Source organism: Harpia harpyja, chromosome 2 (genome assembly GCF_026419915.1).
Source record: "Harpia harpyja isolate bHarHar1 chromosome 2, bHarHar1 primary haplotype, whole genome shotgun sequence".
Lineage (NCBI taxonomy): Eukaryota > Metazoa > Chordata > Aves > Accipitriformes > Accipitridae > Harpia > Harpia harpyja.
In genome coordinates this window covers 1,399,397-1,417,172 of record NC_068941.1, presented here as the reverse complement: position 1 = coordinate 1,417,172, position 17,776 = coordinate 1,399,397, and the positions used below count along the sequence as shown (strand labels likewise).

Below are 17,776 nucleotides of genomic sequence, written 5' to 3'. Positions count from 1 at the left end.
AATAATTAATTAGTTTTCAACTAAAAAAAAAAAAGACAGAGATGGCATATGACTCACGGGAGGGTAACAGGCCCATATTTAAAGATGTATGCTTCTTTCAGTCTACTCAATGTAGAACATCCTCTGGACTCCAGCACAACCCGTGTCCTCTAGTAGACTACAGTCCACACTGCTTCTCTTGTAACCTCTCCATTTCTCCCTAAGGCCATATGAGCCAGTCCACATTTCCGCAACATTTTTCATGTTCTAATCATACCTAAACAGCTGGACGAGAGACGGCGCAGGAGGTAGCTAACTCCAAGCTATGCACTGGCTGCAGGCAGGAACATCTGGACTGGCCAGCTGGCAAGATGGAAAGAGCACAGCTTATGCTGCAGATTTTCCCTCAATGGCAGCACTCATCTGGCGCTCTCTCTCCCTCCATCCAACATTGACTCTCCACAAACTTGTACTAACTTGGTTAATATCCCTTGATAGCCTTTTGTCAAATCTTTTTGAAGTTGGCCAAATGATACAAACTTTACTAGAGGGGTGAAATTGGGGAGCGGGGGGGAATGACAGAGCAGGACAGAGAGATGTCCTGATCATGTAATTTCCTTTTAAGACCAAGCTAAAAGCCAACAGCTTCCAAGGATGTCATTACCAAACTGCAACTGGAAAGGGGTGCAAATTAGTCATTAGATATTTCCTGATTACATGGGGCAATCGCCATTTGCTTATGACATACAATCTTCCCCCACGGCTGATCTCCCGAGAGACTAAGCCAGCAGGCATATGAACTAGCTGCTCTGTAGACAACAACTCTCCGGAATGGGAGTCTCTGTGTACCACTAGGGTGCCACCTAATTAAGCTCTCGCTAGGACTGATTCACATGCTACATCTTAGCTGTTTTGAGTCCTCACTTGATTTTGTTTTCAGACAGTAAATCCTCTTATAAGGAAACAATGTCATTTTTCCCCTGAAAATCAGGTCAAGCAAGTCCAAAACAGTCACTATAATGTGCTTGGTTTCAAGTCATTCTAATAATGATTCATGAGCAGATCTGTTCTTCATAAACCAGGAATGTTTCACTGAAATCTGACTGGTTTTATCTAATTTTGCATTAGCACTTAAAATTTCAGATGTATACTGTATACAGCAAAGAAATATTTATTAAGTAAATAAAGATTAGAAAGTTGCAGGGGAAGGGAGAACTAAGAACACACTTGCAAATCTTAAATTCCTGCGTAGCCACAAACACATCATAAATAGAAGCTAGAAGCTTCAGGGATACACAAGGCATCCAAGTTGTTGGGACAAGACACATGGCAGCCTGACCCAGGAACAATCTGATTTGCTGAACTCCACTCATGTTCACAAGTACCTGTGGAAGAGAGAAAAAGGATGTGCTGCAAAAAAAGGACGGGCAAAATCGTATTTTGTACTGAAACTAATTACAAAAGCAAGTGCTTTGACCATAACTGAACTAAACCTACGTGTAAATAAAGCTCAGAAAAATTGCATCTAATTTTCTTTAAAAGCTCCCAGAAAACTGCTTTTTTGCTGGTTTATAACAAAAGTTAGCAAAATGCCTTGACAGTCATGAAGACAAAAAGAGTGACCTATCTGTGCAGAGGAGTGGAATAGAAGACTTGTATTAGTGGCATGTAGGCATGGAAATTTGAGTGTCTCCTAGCTGCAGGAAAAACAGGTTTGCAGTTTTCAAAAGGCAGGTGAAGAAAGGGGTGCTCAGGGGAGCAACCTCCACTGGATGAGAGTGTGTAGTTGCACGGAGTTAGCCAGCAAGGTGAGCTCCAGAGCCCAAACCCTCCTTCGGCTCAGCACCCTGCACCGAGACTAACTGAAAGCAAACCGAGATCCCCCACGAAAGAGCCTCAGGTCCTTCCACAGAATGGGGCGAGTCTCCTCCAGGTCCCACGCAGACCCCGAGCGATCCTCGGGACAGTGCGGTGCCATGCTTCCCCCTCCCCCGTACCTGAAAGGGCCGCTGTGCCGGGAGCCTCTCGGGGCAGGGAGCGGACCCCCTTCTCCCCCTGCCCCGCTCCTTCGGCACCCGACGCTCGGCGGTGGAAAGGGGCCAACGGGGGGTGCTTCCAGTCCGGCCGGCCCGGCCGCCCCACCTGGCCCGCGGCCGGGAGGTGGGGAGCCCAGCCAGGCACAACCCCCGGCTCCGCTCCGCACCCGGGAAATTCCCCGACAGCTCCCGGCGGGAGATAAAAGCACCGGCGGAGAACGGGGCCGCAGAGACGGCTCCCGCAGCACCTCGGCCGCCAGCACCAGCCATGAGCCCGCACCTCCTCCTCGTCCTCCTCCTGGCCGCCGCGCTCTGCCGGGGTAAGCGGCTGCGAGCTCGCCGGGCGGGCTGAGCCGGGGGGCACCCACCCGTCCGCGGACGGCTCCCGGCAGGGGCTTGCGCGGGGTGCCGGCGCCCCCGGGGCCCGGCGGGGGGTCGGAGGGGGGGGGGGGTCGTCGGGCGGCGGGGGGGGCCCCCGGAGCCGAGGCTCAGGCGGCGCCTCCCGCCTGCCAGGCGCGCCGCTGGCCGGGGAGCTGCGCTGCCGCTGCGTGCGGACCGTGTCCGAGGTGATCCCGCCGCGGCGCCTGGCCCGCGTGGAGCTCGTCGCCGAGGGCCCGCACTGCGCCGAGCCCGAGGTCATGTAAGTGCCCGGCCCCGGCCCCGGCCCCGGCCCCGGCCCCGGCCCCGGCTCCGGCCCCGGCCTCACCCCCTCCCTCGCCCCGCAGAGCCACGACGAAGCAGGGACAGACGGTGTGCCTGAGCCCCTCCGCACCCTGGGTCAAGCTCATCGTCACCAGGATCCTCAACAGGTGGGTGCCTGCCGGGGGCAGCGCGCCCAGCTCCGCCCGCCCGCCCGCCGCCGCGGGGATGTCCCGGGACGGAGCGGGGCGGCCCCCGCACAGCACCCCCCGGGTAAAGCGAGGGGGAGCCTCTTTCACCTCCCCCGTACCCCGCTTCCAGGCAAGCTGAAGGCTCGCAGGTGATGGCAGGCGACCGCTGATCGCCGCCGCCTTGGCTTTTTGCTTTCAGCTCAGCACAGAAGAACTGACGGGGGAAGAGAAACGCGCTGGAGGGGAGATGACATTGAGCCTGAGGCTTCGGGGGCTTTCTTCTCCTGAAATGCACTGCGTTTGAGCTCAGCCTATTTATTGAGGCCTTTATTTAACGTAATGATACCTGTTTGTATTTATTTAAATATTGCAAGTACTATGTAAGACACGTCTTTAATTTGGACATTGTCTGAAAAGCACCATTCTCAGTGCTGTACTAATTTACTGCCTTTAAAACCTTGCTTTTGGGGTGTTGTGCGGGAGAAAAGATACAGGGAATATCCTGAATTCTTTCACAGGAAAATATTTCCTTGGGCTGCAGCATCAGCAAACCACTGATGAGGCTTCAGCATCAGCATGAAATATATTTCCACACTACAGGCCTTTGTAAGGACTTGAGTAACTCACGTAGAAACATTTATTCTACATAGCAGCTTTGAGTGGAGATGGGAACTGCTGCCTCCCAAAACACGTCTTTGTTTTGTTTTGCACATTGTAAAACTACGTGCCTGGGAAAAAACTTTCCTAGCTTCTGTTGGAAAGCCGTGCAGCCTGCTGTGCCAGAGGCAAAGGTTAACTCGGCAGCACAAGTTCACCGGCAGCCTCTAGTTCCCTTGTCCTGCCAGAAGTCCTGGTATACACAGCACTGCTTACCTTGTGCGTTTGCATTTTGAGGGAGCGGGTGGGTTTTGCTCCTTGCAACCTTAGACATGTGATGTCTTTTTTTGTATGGCATAATGTCATAATTTATATAAAGTTATATGTAAGGGAACGTGCTGTTGTGTTGATGGACGTTTGTTTATTCTAGTCCAAATTCCTTTTGGAATTGTGTATATGCAGTTTCCTCTTCTCTTAGTGTTTCTGTCCAGCAGAAAATTAAAAAGAAGGGGGATCTAAACCACTTCTAAATACTAGTATTTAAATGTCATCATGGTGAGACCATGTGATTTCTATTCATCTACTCATTTTCCAAAATGCTGAAGAAACCCTTTTGTTATACATGTATAATTATTGTCTAGAGGTATCATCATACATCCAGAATAACAGTAATAAGTTCCTGTATATCAAATGGAAGATATTTTCCGATGTTTTTATTACTATCTATGTTTCCTAATTAAGAAGTTTTCCCTTGTTACTTACAGAGTTGTGCTTTTTAAAAAATAAATATTTAGATACACTTGCCTGGTGTCTGCTTCCATGTGTTAACATAAAAAACAGACCTTGCAACATCAAATCTTGTCAGTTTAGTTAATGGCTTGTGTAAGCTGTGCCCATTGATACACTTTCACCATTCCAAAACTACAATCCTCAGCAGTCCTGTGCCTTAATGGGAGTTCTGGACTGAGAGCAGTAGGACTGAACCTCTTTTATTTGGTCCCATTTGCAGGGAAATTAAATTATTTGGGAGGCTGATGTGAAAAGCACCAGGGCTCGATTTTCCTCGCTTCCATTTCACTGCAGTCACCTAGAAGTTGAAAACTGGGCGAGAGACAATAGGGTTTGGAGCAGTGAAACAACTCCTTCCCACATATCCCCCTAAATATTTGTGCCAGTTTCTGGTTCCTTTTGAAATGAGGAAAAGGACAGGTTTCATATGGCCAAATGGCTTAGACCTTTTCTTAGCAAGGTTACGAGAAAACGTTTTACCCTTCCATCCTCTCGCTGTGCTTGAAACAAGCTAGTGCTGCCACTTGGAGAGGCTGAGAAGAAACCCTGACCTTTTGGCAGACCCCTTCGAGGCCAAGGGCAGGGAGCGAGTCTGAGCTGGTTTAAGTTGAATGAAGCCAGCGAACTGCAGTCTGGATGGCATGGAGGTCAGATGATAACGTAACTTCATCGCCGATAACAGATTGATGTTAGTTTAAATATGAAGCTGTGATTGTCTCGGGTTTCTCAAGCCCAAGAGGCTCCTTTTTCTGTCTACTGACACGCTTCTGTCCTTTCACCTGCTGCAAAGGAGCAACGCTATTTTCACGATGTATTTTTCGGACACGTTCTCCATGAAAATGCAGCAGGAGGTGGTAGGCTGTGGGTAAAGCAAGGGCAATGCTACCTATTTCGGCCCCAATTAGCCTGCTGCTAATTTGTTCCTCAGGCAAACTGCCTCCTAAGTAAATACTGGTCATGCCAACATTTGTGATGGCTTCGCAAAGTTTATTCCCAGCCTCTGTGAAAACACGACCAGGCTGGATGTTCTCCTTAATAAAAGGGAAATTGTTGGGAATGTGGAATTTAAAGTGTCTACAGAACTTGCTTTCCAAATTGCCTAGTTGTTGCAGTAACAAATCTGCGGATGTGCAGTCGGAGTCGTGTGAATGTACTGCAGTATCTGTTGTTTGCAACACCTGACATTGCCTTTCCCAGTTCGTACGGATTGTTGTGACTCAGCTGTGGGAGCCTTTTTTGGGGAAGAATGATCCTTTTGGTCCAGACTTGCACAGTGCCTAGGACTGAGGCTCCTGTCCCTGTTTGGGACACAGACACACCGCTTTAACACAAATCTGGCTGCAAGGCCATTGCTCTAAGCAAATTCTGCTGCTGCAATATGGAAGGAAGGCACCTTCCTCCCTTCCTCATTTTGACATCAGTCAAAAAAGGCTGGAGATCAGAAAGTTCATAGCAGAGAAGCAAAGTGGACAGATTTCCAAAGCTGTTTGATGGAACAAAGAGGAGATGTGGCTGCCCCAGCACTCCCTCTGTGACCTGTAGAATCCTCTGGCTACTGGGGCACTTCTAGGTGGCCAGAGGAGACTGTGAAGGACAAACTGAGGGACAGCACAAGCTTGACAGTGATTCTCAACTCACTTTGAGAGTGGCAGCAGGATTTCAGCATTGTTGTCCTCATTTGAATATCTTTCTTTCCACCTCCACCCCACGCCATCTCTTCAGTACACACATATTTAAATAGGTCTGGAATGGCTGGTTGTCCTTTTCACTCTACCCCCGCTACATGTCTGTAGCTGCCACAGACAACATGGGGATTTTCTGTCTGCAAAGCTATTGTTCAAATATGATTACTTTATTTGGATGACCGCCTGGGAGTGGAACACTACTGAAATCCAGTTCCACATCTGTTTGGCAGGATCTAGCCTGGTTTTCTTAGTAAATCAAGTCTATTACGTGACAAGGCTGCCTTGATTGTTCCGTATTCCTCTGTTCCCCTGGCAACTTTTGAGTGTTGGCCATTTTCAAAGTATTAGCATCAAAGATACTCACTTTCTAGATGTTTTCTGAAAGTCTACGGGTAGCTGTAGAAATTGCCATTGTGCTCACACTGAGGAAAAGACTGCAGCGTAAGCACATAACACATTTTCGTAACACGCTAGACAACCTAAGGCAGAGGGAGAAAGAGAAGTTACGAGTGCCTGAATTGGGGGAAGTTCCTTGGTGGGACTCTGTATGTAATTAGACATCACAGAATTCAATCGCAAAACTCAAGTCCATTGAAAACCAGTTTCATCAATTCTGCTACTTATTTGCTCAAAGCACCTTTATCATCCATTGCAATAATCCTCACCTTGTGGGAGCAAGGGTCAGGTCTACTATGTCAGTGTCAAGTAGAGGTTAATGTTGCTGGGCCTTCCTTCAATTTCCCAAAAATATCATCCATGCACAGCAGCAGGATGAGTTGTGCAGATTGCATATTTTCCTTACGTTACGACACAGGTTCTTGTTCTCTTTGTGTCATCAGATAGACCTCTTAACACACTAACATCATCACAGATAAATGCTTTTAAAGTTACTCCTTCTCCTTGGGCTTCCCTGATTCATACTCACTGGCATAAGAAAATTATCTGATCTGCTTCCCTTCCTTATCTCTTCTTCCAGGAGGCACCAGTGCAAGAGGACAGCATACCTATGGCCTTTCATCATGCTAACTGGCAGCGGACCAGTCAGACTTTCTTATGTCTCACCAGTAACTAATGACCAAGTGTGACCAACTGGTTGTGTCAGTTAGAAAAGGGATGGGAATCTCCCTGTAGCCGGAAAAGTCTGGCCAGGAGGTTGGGCTGGTCCCGTTTGCAAAATTCAGCTAATTGCCCAGGGCATAATCCTTGACAGAGTTCATTCCTTTGGGATGATCCTGAATTATTTTCCTCTTAACTTTGTTGAGAGTCTATCTGAAAGTGACAGTGTGGACCACATATTCATAATTTCAGCTGCCTCCTAGTCACAGCCTTCATTAAAGATTACTGCATTGACTCCAGTACAAAGGAATAGTTGCAGGATATTCTGAGCACCAGTCCAAACAGCACAAGGTGTTCTTGTCTCACAGGGACAGAGACAGAATAAATGATGCTCATCTGACTTTTTATTGCTTTTTTTTTCTAAAACGTGGTCCTGATAATACGGCTTGGAGTGTACTCTGACTGAGCCAGATGTGTAGGGTTAGTCTAGCACAGCTTAAAGGGAAGTGACTGAGCAACGCTCCTGGGCACATGAGACATCTTTTCGAGTCGTCGTATATCTCGAGTTTCCTCTCGCTCTCTTGGTATGATGGGTATTTGCACAAGACTGTCCCCAAACTCTAGCCTGGGCTAAAGGTCAGGCCAGCTGTTGAGGAGTTTGATATGTCAGAGAATGAAGACATTCTAGCCCATCAATAAATGTTCTTGTGAACGTCAAACAAAATGGTTAATTACATCACAGGAAAATGACTGAGCAAATAAGCTTCTTCATAAGCACTGCAGATGTTACACATTTGTCAACAAGCCACATTTGCTGACTGAGGAGTATTTCCTTTTTTGGCATAGTGAAGCAATCTCAGAGCTTCTTCACCTCTTTCTGCAGTGAGTTTCTGCTCCCCTGACACATCATTATTTCATGGTTATGAGCTGCTCAGTGCTCAGATCTCCCTTTAAAAGCAATATACCTGAACAGCTTATCTGCTGAATTAATGCTGAATTATGTTATAATTCACATCAAGACCAGGCAGTGGCAAGTGAATGTATGTGAATGAATTTTTCCTAGTTGAAGAATAATAAAAGAGATTGCTTTGAAAAGCTGTATTGGCACAGGGAGGCGGTGCCAGGCCCAGGAAAACATGGGCACATTGTCTAGTTGACTTTATAAGCCCTGAACAGATTAAGTTCCAAATCCCACAAACACCTGTCCTCCAGATTTTGACCATGACTGTTCTACTAAAAAGATGAAAACTTTTCCAGTTCACAAGAAGCTTAGCTTTACTTGAAGGTAGCTTGTTTTTTTAAAGGCTCTCGATTATTTGTTATGAAATCTCCCACTGGAGACAAAAAAGACTAGGAAGCGGCTTTCCAGATGTTTGAGAAGACAGAGGAAAGTAATGTAATTTAAGATCCTGTTGCTGGAGTTGATAGTTTGAAACCCATGGGACAGAAGGCTCATTGAAGAGTTTCTCACTGCATGGGGAGTTTGTCACTGCCGTTTTACCACTTGCATGTTTAACCGCCAAACTAATGTAATCATTGATATTGCTATATATTTCATTTAGCTAAGCCTATTCCTGGACATAAATTCCTGCTGAGAGTTTTGGATAAGACTTAAGTAGTTACTCTAATGAAATATGCTCAGTTAATGCAGATTTCTATGTGATGCAAGGCATTGGTCACTCTCTAACAGAGAAATCCTTTTCCTCCATGGGACAGGCCCTTAACGTACCATCCGTAGCAGTTTTCTAAGAGCTCAGCCACTGCTGCCCTCCATGAATTGCTCAAAAAAGGGGTAAAATGAAGGTCAGCACCAATTGTTCTTCTATACCTTGTCTACTTAAAGTGACAACTGAAGTCAGTGATGAAAAGCCAGCTTCATCTAAGTTGCCATTGACGTCAGTGCAATGAGGACTTCACGCAACAAGTGAAGTCTTCACCCTGAAATCCAAGACGACTGCGTTCAGAACGAGGCTGCTAAGGAGGTGGTACTTTCCGAAGCAGAAAGCCTGTTTGCACAGAACAATGCCACAAAAAGAAAAACAAACCGATAGCATAGGCAAGATTTTCCCAAATAAACAAAAGACAGCACATAATGCTGTATCTTATAAACAGCCACAAGACAGGAAACATTAGTTTATATAGGGGGTGGGGAGCGTGGGGGGAACCTGAAATTTGGGGAGAAAAAAGTCATAAAACACTTCACAGAGACTATATTCCTCACATTTTAAAGCTAGTCCATGTCTTTATGATGCCTTTGCATCTGGCACACCTAGCGTACCGCTTAAGGTTCTACTCTGAATATTTCTGTGTTGGAGAAACCGGATTCTCAGCATGAAAATGTTATTTTTCCCTTGGCACCTTGTAAGGAAATTTCACAATAACAGGCAGGGTTGTAGCTGAGTTTTGGTGTTGTGGAGCAAGGACTAGCACCCAGGCTAGCGTTTGATAGTTGGTGCTTACCTATTGAGCTAGAACATGTAGTTCTTTCAGAAAACTCATGAGCAAGGCAGAAGGAATTACAGATGGTTAGGAATTAGGTATTTGCTCCCTACCCTTTGGCAGACCGAGCACGATGAGAGGCAGGTGCTTTCAAGAGAAATACAAACCCCCACTGCTCTCAGATCTTCCCCTCCTGGTTACTCTAGTGCTTCCATAACTTCCTGCAGGGTGGCAAAAGCGAGAAATAGTCAAGTGCCCCACGGCTTACAGATCTGATGGACCTAGAGCCACAGACACTGCATTGGCAAGGCCCAAATCAGTGAGTTCACACCCAGCTCCAAGGGGAGAAAAGTCAGCTCATTAACGGCAAGGCAGTCAAATTGGTCAGCGTGCAGGGAAATACCTGATGGAACAGGTAATTGCGAACACAAAGTTATCTCTGTTCTTAGCTTCCCTCTTCCTGGGAATATTGTGCAATTAAGCAGAGAGCTGATTTACAAGCTTGCACACACTGCACTAATAAATCAGTCTGTGTTGTCATCTCCCCCTGCCCGAGTTAAAAGAAACGAGGTGTTCATTGCCTAATACCAAATTGGCTCTTTTGCTGCCCAGACCAAGGAAAAAAAATTAACACAGTTATTACATCTTTGAAAAGATCTTAGTGGAAAAATTTTAATCACTCTTCACTGCTCCAGGAAGCACAACAGCAGTCCAAAGAAAAGCTGGAGGACTGAAATAAAACAATGCATGATCTCCAAAGACTGGGAAGAAAGGGTGGGATGGCTGTGGCACCCCTGGACTGCACCTGCTGCTCAGAGGCATCCCTGGATCCTCTGGCAGGCTTTAAGCCTTGACATCTTTCCAGATGGCTGGAGAGGGCCCCTACCACTCACTGCTTTGCATAACGTTCAGGGCTCTTTGCTTTTCAGGTAACAACTAAATCCACATGGAAATTAATGTGTGTTTGGCAGAGAAACCCAGATGCTAAAATTAAATGTGAACTTATCCTTAGTTGCAGAAGACAAAGGATTTTATGTCTCAGTTTCCACTAGCATCTCTCAGGCTTATGAACTTCAAGAAAAGGTGATTGGTGACAGCCAACATGGCTTCACTAAGGGCACATCGTGCCTGGCAAATTTGGTGGCCTTTTTACAACAGGGTTACAGCATTGGTGGATAAGGGAAGAGCAACAGACATCATCTACCTGGACTTGTGCAAAGCATTTTACACTGCCCTGCATGACATCCTTGTCTCTAAATTGGAGAGACATGGATTTGACGGATGGACCACTCAGCAGATAAGGAATTGGCTGGATGGTCGCACTCAAAGAGTTAGGGTCAATGGCTTGATGTCTGAGTGGAGGCCAGTGACGAGTGGTGTTCCTCAGGGGTCGGTATTGGGACTGGCACTGTTTAACAACTTTGTCAGCGACACTGACAGTGGGATTGAGTGCACCCTCAGCAAGCTTGCCAACGACACCCAGATGTGTAGTGCCATTGATGTGCCGGAGGGAAGGGATGCCATCCAGAGGGACCCTGACAGCCTTGAGAGGTGGGCCTGTGTGAACCTCATGAAGTTCAACAAGGCCAAGTGCAAGGTCCTGCACATGGGTCGGGGCAATCCCAAGCACAAATACAGGCTGGTCGGAGAATGGATTGAGAGCAGAGAAGGACTTGGAGGTATTAGTGGATGAAAAACTGAATATGATCCAGCAATGTGTGCTTGCAGCCTAGAAAGCCAATCACATTCTGGGCTGCATCAAAAGGAGCGTGGCTAGCAGGTCAAGGGAGGTGATTCTTCCCCTCTACTCTGCTCTCACGAGACCCCACCTGCAGTACTGCGTTCAGCTCTGGGGCTCCCAATATAAGAAAGACATGGACCTGCTTGAGCGGGTCCAGAGGAGGGCCATGAAGATGATCAGGGGGCTGGAGCACCTCTCCTATGACGACAGGCTGAGAGAGTTAGGGTTGTTCAGCCTGGAGAAGAGAAGGCTCCGTGGTCACCTTACAGCAGCCTGCCAGTACCCAAAGGGAACCTGCAAGAAAGCTGGAGAGGGACTTCTTCCAAGGGCATGTAGTGATAGGACAAGAGGTAATGGCTTTAAACTGAAAGAGGGTAGATTTAGATTGGATATAAGGAAGAAGTTCTTCACTGTGAGGGTGGTGAGACTCTGGAACAGGTTGCCCAGACAGGTTGTGGCTGCCCTCTCCCTGGAAGTGTTCAAGGCCAGGTCAGATGGGGCTTTGAGCCATCTGGTCTAGTGGAAGATGTCCCTGCCTATGGCAGGGGGGGTTGGAACTAGATCATCTTTATGGTCCCTTCCAACCCAAAGCATTCTATGATCCTTTGAAAACTTGGGCTGGGCTAAATTTCACCTCCAAATTCTGGTGTCTAAGCAACAGTCCGTTACTGTGTGAGTTCTGACCCCTGGCTCCCTGGCACTGCTGGGCTCCCCGGTAAGTGGAGCAGGCTGAACAGACAACCCCGGCCAGAAGCAGTGCGGCAGGGAGACTGGCCGGGGCTCGGGACCCGACCCCGCAGCCCGCTCACGCACCCCGGCGTATGGCAGGCAGGGAAGAGGGCCATCAGCGGCCGCCCGAGGATGTGCAGGGAGGAGGGAAAGATGGGTGACGGCGTGTGAATCACGTTTCTCCTGCCCGACAGCTCCCGGCGGGAGATAAAAGCACCGGCGGAGAACGGGGCCGCAGAGACGGCTCCCGCAGCACCTCGGCCGCCAGCACCAGCCATGAGCCCGCACCTCCTCCTCGTCCTCCTCCTGGCCGCCGCGCTCTGCCGGGGTAAGCGGCTGCGAGCTCGCCGGGCGGGCTGAGCCGGGGGGCACCCACCCGTCCGCGGACGGCTCCCGGCAGGGGCTTGCGCGGGGTGCCGGCGCCCCCGGGGCCCGGCGGGGGGTCGGAGGGGGGGGGGGGTCGTCGGGCGGCGGGGGGGGGCCCCCGGAGCCGAGGCTCAGGCGGCGCCTCCCGCCTGCCAGGCGCGCCGCTGGCCGGGGAGCTGCGCTGCCGCTGCGTGCGGACCGTGTCCGAGGTGATCCCGCCGCGGCGCCTGGCCCGCGTGGAGCTCGTCGCCGAGGGCCCGCACTGCGCCGAGCCCGAGGTCATGTAAGTGCCCGGCCCCGGCCCCGGCCCCGGCCCCGGCCCCGGCCCCGGCTCCGGCCCCGGCCTCACCCCCTCCCTCGCCCCGCAGAGCCACGACGAAGCAGGGACAGACGGTGTGCCTGAGCCCCTCCGCACCCTGGGTCAAGCTCATCGTCACCAGGATCCTCAACAGGTGGGTGCCTGCCGGGGGCCCGGGCGGCTCTCGCTTTCCGTGGGGGGGACGGGGACGTGCACTGCGCAACAGCCGACGCTAACGTGAGCCCTTTCGGAGGCCAGGCTTAGCTTTTGGCTGGGTGTTGGGGGAGTAACAAGCCACATTCTGCCGTTCATTTCTATGGGGAAATCTGTTCAGTTGTGCCACAAAAGTGCCCGAGAAGTGGCTGCTTTGCTGGGCAGAGCAAACCCTGCGGGTCAGGTAGAGTATCCACAGCAAATGCCTGACGAAACGCAAATCTAGCCGCAGTACTGGGCCAGTGTGGTCCACCATCACCATCAGGCACCTTTTCCAGAACACACATCTATCTGGGGCATGCAAAAAGACTTAAGGAAAGATTTCCTGACTGGCGGTATAATCTGAATTCTGCCTGTTGCAGTTCACATAACCAGCTCTGAGGGAAGAAACATCTCCAAATGAAGCCACCTGTGTCTGCCAGAAGATGCAGGGAAATGGATGTTGGAAGAAGATAATAGCCCGACTCTCTAGTTTTGATGAGTTGTAGACCAGCTGTTCTACGTTCAATCTCTCTGAGACTCTCCCCTCCCCTTATATTTATTATTGCCTATGCCTACGTATGTATTCATTGACTGAGCTAAAGTGACTGAATCCGTTCGATAAGACAGCATAGGCTTTGCTAGGCACCTCTCAGCAACCTTGCTGCAGTTTTCACAGTTTGAGTAGCCCCACCTTTGTGCAAGCTCCTTCCCTCCAAATACAATTTGCCAACAAGTTCTTATAAATAGCATTAATATCCGAAAAGAAGACGGGTCCATTGTAGAGACCGTTGTGCAAATGTCTGCAGATAGTCCGATACAGAGAGGTTTCAATGGGTAGTGCTGATGATAGTGGGTAATCCTTCCGTGAGGAATAACAAAGTCGCTGATTCTGAGCGCTGTCTGGCACTTGGCATTTTAGTGCCGGTTCAGAATTACACGGGAATAAAAACTGGTTGAAGCAAGCGCAGTGCTGTGCTGCCATGCTCAGTCTGCTGCCTCAGGTGCCTAAATGAGCCTTGGGCTCGATGTTTTGCTCAATCTGTTTTCCCCACTATAACTTACTAGCATTTACTGTAGACTGCCTAGGATCTGCACAGTGAAATTACAGAAAACTTGCTCCTGAAGTCTCACTCTATTCAATATTTATGACAGTTCAGAATTTCCATGAAATTGTGGGGTTTGATGCCAAGATTGTTTTGGTTTCTAGCAAGATAATGTTGGGGTTGGTTTGTTTGTTTTTAAATTAGTTTACATTTAATTATTTGGTATTTATGCACAAGATGTAAAGGAACAGTAAATGTTCTGGAGAGGCTTAGATATTTCATGTCTACTTGTATGACATACTGTCATAATTCATATAGAATAAGTAATTTTCCTTATTCTGCTTTGGAAAAACGTATTTATGTAAAAAGGTGGATTTATCATTAAATGGTAATGTAGTGAAATATAATGCAATAAAAATACCTTGTTGTTGAAAAATATACTGGTTTTTTTGGTGAATTCCATGTTAAGATGGACCGGTGTGCCTGTGTTAGTTTGGCTAGCTGGGAAGCAGGGAAGCAGTAACCTCTGTGCGTGCCCAGGGGTTCCCGGGCACACGCGCGGTCCAGCTCTCTCTGAAGTGTCGGGGACGCTTTGTACGGGGCAAAGGTGCTTTTAGATTCAGAGGCACATTATTGAAACCCTTCACTCAGAGCTGCTGCTGTGAAGAGAGATTAACTCCAGGATGGATGTGTTGAATCCAAGTAAGCCCCTGCAATCTGCAGGAACTTGTATTTCGGTTTAACTTAAAGTGGGGCTGTGTTTGAAGTTAAACATGTTTTGCTGGGTGGGAAGGAGCAACAGTGTCTGCTACGGGGTGGGAAGGAGCAACAGTGTCTGCTACGGTAAGAAACCGTGACAGTTTACAACAGTGAGTTTGTTTCCAGAAAAAAGTTGTTCAGGTCCCAGCTGTAACAAGGAGCCCTGACACCTTTTAAAGCAAAGAATCTCCACCTCTGGATTCTTTTTTAGTGCACATTTCTAGTGCAAACAGTATCTTCAATCGCTAGCTACATAGTACTTATGTAGTGACAGAGAAATCAATTGCTCATGAAATTCAGTAGAACCTTATCTGAAGGTATAACCATATCCTGGTCTTGTTGACACGACTAAGAGTCATAGTGTTCTCCTGTGACACCTGAAGAAAGCTGGCTCATCCTTGTAACACAGTCTAGCTTTTCTTTGAGAGAAATCATTGGAAAACAAATTCATACGAACAAGGACTGTCCTTGTTCCTTATTTCTTCCTCTTTACCTAGCAAGTAACTGGATGTTACTTTTTTTAGTTGTGGACATCTTACTGAATTTTGAAAACTTCTTGATGTATAAAATAGGTTTTCTCTCAGTAATGCCAGAATTTTAAAGTCCAATATTTAGGCTGTTGTGGTTAGGAGAAAGCATTACATTGCTCAGAAAAAGAAGAAATTACCATATTTTTTTTTTAGTGATACCATCTTCCTACTGTTGCTCTTGAAGGGAAAAAGTCTTACTATATTAAAAACCTTTTCAGGGAAAATAATTTATTTTGCCCGACTTATCCATCAGATTAGCGCAGAAATTTAGAGTAGTTAAGGGCTAAAAAGGTGTCCTGCATCTGAGAAAAGCAACAAATCCAATTATGCAACTTTGCAAACATTAGAGAAGAAATTAGGGGAGAGTGTAAGCTGGACAAAGCTCCAGGCCAAAAAGCAATGGATAATGGGAGGGGTTACTTATACGTATATAATTAAATAAATAAAATGTCTATCAAAGGGTGGATTTTACAATATGACAACTATATATATATGTACACGCACACATCTACTTAGATCAACTGCATATTATGAAATCACAAAATGACTCAAATGATAGATATTCTATACCCAACTGGCTATTCCACTGGGTCATAATGTGAACTACCTAGAAGCTGAAGGTACTCAAATGACTAGCGTTACTGGTTCAGTCACCTAGTGAAATCTGGCTGTAAGGAAAAACAGCAGCTTCCAAATGACTGCAATACTATTTGTCAAACAAAAATACTCAGAGTTTTACCCCACAGTCCACATGGCTAAGTGAGGTGGAGTGATTATTTACTGTCTTCCCCGAGAACATGTTCCTTCTCAAAATTTATGCTAATATACTGTTTCCGCTTTGCATTTTTCAACCTTTTGCCCTCTTTTAGACTATATTTCCCTTTTATTAGTGAGAAAAAGAGAAACTTTGCTTTTTTTCCTCTCCGTGGGAGTTCCATTTCATACAGGTGTAGGTCCCTGTGCCATTTGGCACCTAAGCCAGAGGTCCCCCTTGTAGGGATGCTGAGAGACACCTGTGCATTGAGGAGTCGGTGACCCACCTAACGCAGCTAACAGGAGTAGGCCCAGGCCTGCGCTGTGCTGCGCTGCACATACAGCTTGGGCTGCATGGATCCCTCGGCTGCAGGGTAAATTTAGCCAGCTAATTGTAAGGGAGAGGTCTGCAGGGAGCTCCCTCGCAATGCTGGAGATCAGCTACATGTCCTTGCCCTTATCTGAAACCACAGCAACAAATTCTCATGTGAACATTCTTCCTATCTGACAGGAGAAATGATAAATAGAGTGGATTTGTTTTTTGAAAATCCTCAAAAGTGCTTGAATGACTCTCAATGGGGTAATGTTTCCACAGTCAGGATCTGCACAGAGAGCTCTGCCCTGACTGGAGCCCTGTTTGATACCACGCAACTTAGGGTTAGCAGCATCTGAAGGGACGGAAGACAATCTTTACTATCCTCTTCTCCTATATAGTGATAGCTCTAAGAAATGGCATTTTAGGCAGTACTTGATAGAGAAAAACAAAAGCCTGACTGCCTTTTTTGCTGGCATTCTAATGGACTAGCACCTCCTGGTTCAAAACACCCTTCAGGAATTCAAGGAGGTCATTTTCAAACCCAGGCATACACAACACGTCTGCGGCTGCGCCTACGCTAGCCAACTTGCTTCTTCCACACAGGTGATGTCAGCTCTACTGCAGACACGCAGAAAAACGGTGTCACCTCTTACATCGCCGTACAATGAGACCTCACTGCTCTAGGCAGTTTCTGATGAGGCTCATCCAGATGCTGAAGCAAGTCTACTGGACTTCCCACTTCACCAAGCAGAGCAAAAAGTTCCCAAAAGGAAGCACAATGACAAATAACCTCAGCCCTCTTCTGTCTCACCTCTAGTCACACCGTGTTGGGCTGCAGAACCAGAGTTGCACTTGGCTTCTCCTTCCCTCCCTCCTTCCCTCCTACCTCTACCATCCAGCTCCTTTTCAATCATCCTAACTCTACCACAGAAATGGATGCCTCCTTCCAAGACAGGACCAATGCAGTTCACATTTCCGGCGGACCTCATTATTATGCTGAAACCACTAGTCTACCCTCCTGACCATGCCACGGATGCTGTTTGTCACTATAGGCCTAGAGCCCAACCTTGTCGGTTTTGCAGAGGTTTTTCCTGTTCATTGAGGAATTCCACAGGATACTCCTCTGCTGGTCTCAGAGCACAAGTCCCTTGCCTGTCCCAGAATTTATGCCTTGTCTTGCACTGTAGTTGTTCTCCTTTAAGGACAAGCCTGAGATTATAAATTTTCAGGTGGTGATAACGGGCCCATTGGGCTGCAGATACCTGACCAGGAGGTGCGGGTTCCTCCACTGATTACAAAAATGTCACAGAAGTGTTCAGACACAGCAGAGAGAGCAGCCCTGCAGTTGACACCTGCTGAGAATGCAAAAACATGTGCCTCCACATTATTTACAAAGGACTGAAGTCACACTCTATGCAAATTAACATATGGACCAAAGCTGAAAGGTTATTTTGCATGAAATGTTAGCAACTTCTCAGAAAGACATATATACAGATACATATAGAACAAGTCTTTCACCCCGGTCCTTACAGTAACCGATGATACTTTTCTGCTGTGAACTGTTCACTTCACAAAACCCCTAAAGTTTTCCATCGTTTTATGAAATAACCTCAGTTGTAAAAATAATTTTAGAAC

At 47.6% G+C, this 17,776-nt stretch overlaps 2 protein-coding genes and 1 long non-coding RNA gene across 4 annotated transcripts in view; 2 read left to right on the top strand and 1 right to left on the bottom strand.

Moving 5' to 3' along the window:
* LOC128153035 (uncharacterized) overlaps positions 1-17,776 on the bottom strand; it is a 57,757-nt gene that overhangs the window by 12,657 nt on the left and 27,324 nt on the right. The window lies entirely within an intron of this gene.
* Positions 1,697-4,244, top strand: LOC128152977 (interleukin-8-like). 2 transcript variants are annotated; one of them, XM_052811782.1, is made up of 4 exons: positions 1,970-2,335; positions 2,529-2,655; positions 2,741-2,824; positions 3,045-4,244. In XM_052811782.1, exons 1-4 carry the CDS (start codon positions 2,284-2,286, stop codon positions 3,061-3,063), a joined length of 282 nt encoding a protein of 93 aa, XP_052667742.1. In that variant the 5' UTR covers positions 1,970-2,283; the 3' UTR covers positions 3,064-4,244. The 2 variants fall into 2 exon arrangements, with proteins under 2 accessions (XP_052667733.1, XP_052667742.1); XM_052811773.1 differs by lacking the exon at positions 2,529-2,655 and having other exon boundaries at positions 1,697-2,335.
* On the top strand, positions 12,082-14,198 carry LOC128153026 (interleukin-8-like). The gene is made up of 4 exons (XM_052811862.1): positions 12,082-12,209; positions 12,404-12,530; positions 12,616-12,699; positions 13,121-14,198. Exons 1-4 carry the CDS (start codon positions 12,158-12,160, stop codon positions 13,137-13,139), a joined length of 282 nt encoding a protein of 93 aa, XP_052667822.1. The 5' UTR covers positions 12,082-12,157; the 3' UTR covers positions 13,140-14,198.

Coding starts and splice junctions, on each gene's coding strand:
- LOC128152977 (XM_052811773.1), top strand. CDS start 1,893: ATGGGGCGAGTCTCCTCCAGGTCCCACGCAGACCCCGAGCGATCCTCG. Junction 2,336..2,740: donor GGCCGCCGCGCTCTGCCGGG/GTAAGCGGCTGC, acceptor CTCGCCCCGCAG/AGCCACGACGAAGCAGGGAC.
- LOC128153026 (XM_052811862.1), top strand. CDS start 12,158: ATGAGCCCGCACCTCCTCCTCGTCCTCCTCCTGGCCGCCGCGCTCTGC. Junction 12,210..12,403: donor GGCCGCCGCGCTCTGCCGGG/GTAAGCGGCTGC, acceptor CCCGCCTGCCAG/GCGCGCCGCTGGCCGGGGAG. Junction 12,531..12,615: donor TGCGCCGAGCCCGAGGTCAT/GTAAGTGCCCGG, acceptor CTCGCCCCGCAG/AGCCACGACGAAGCAGGGAC.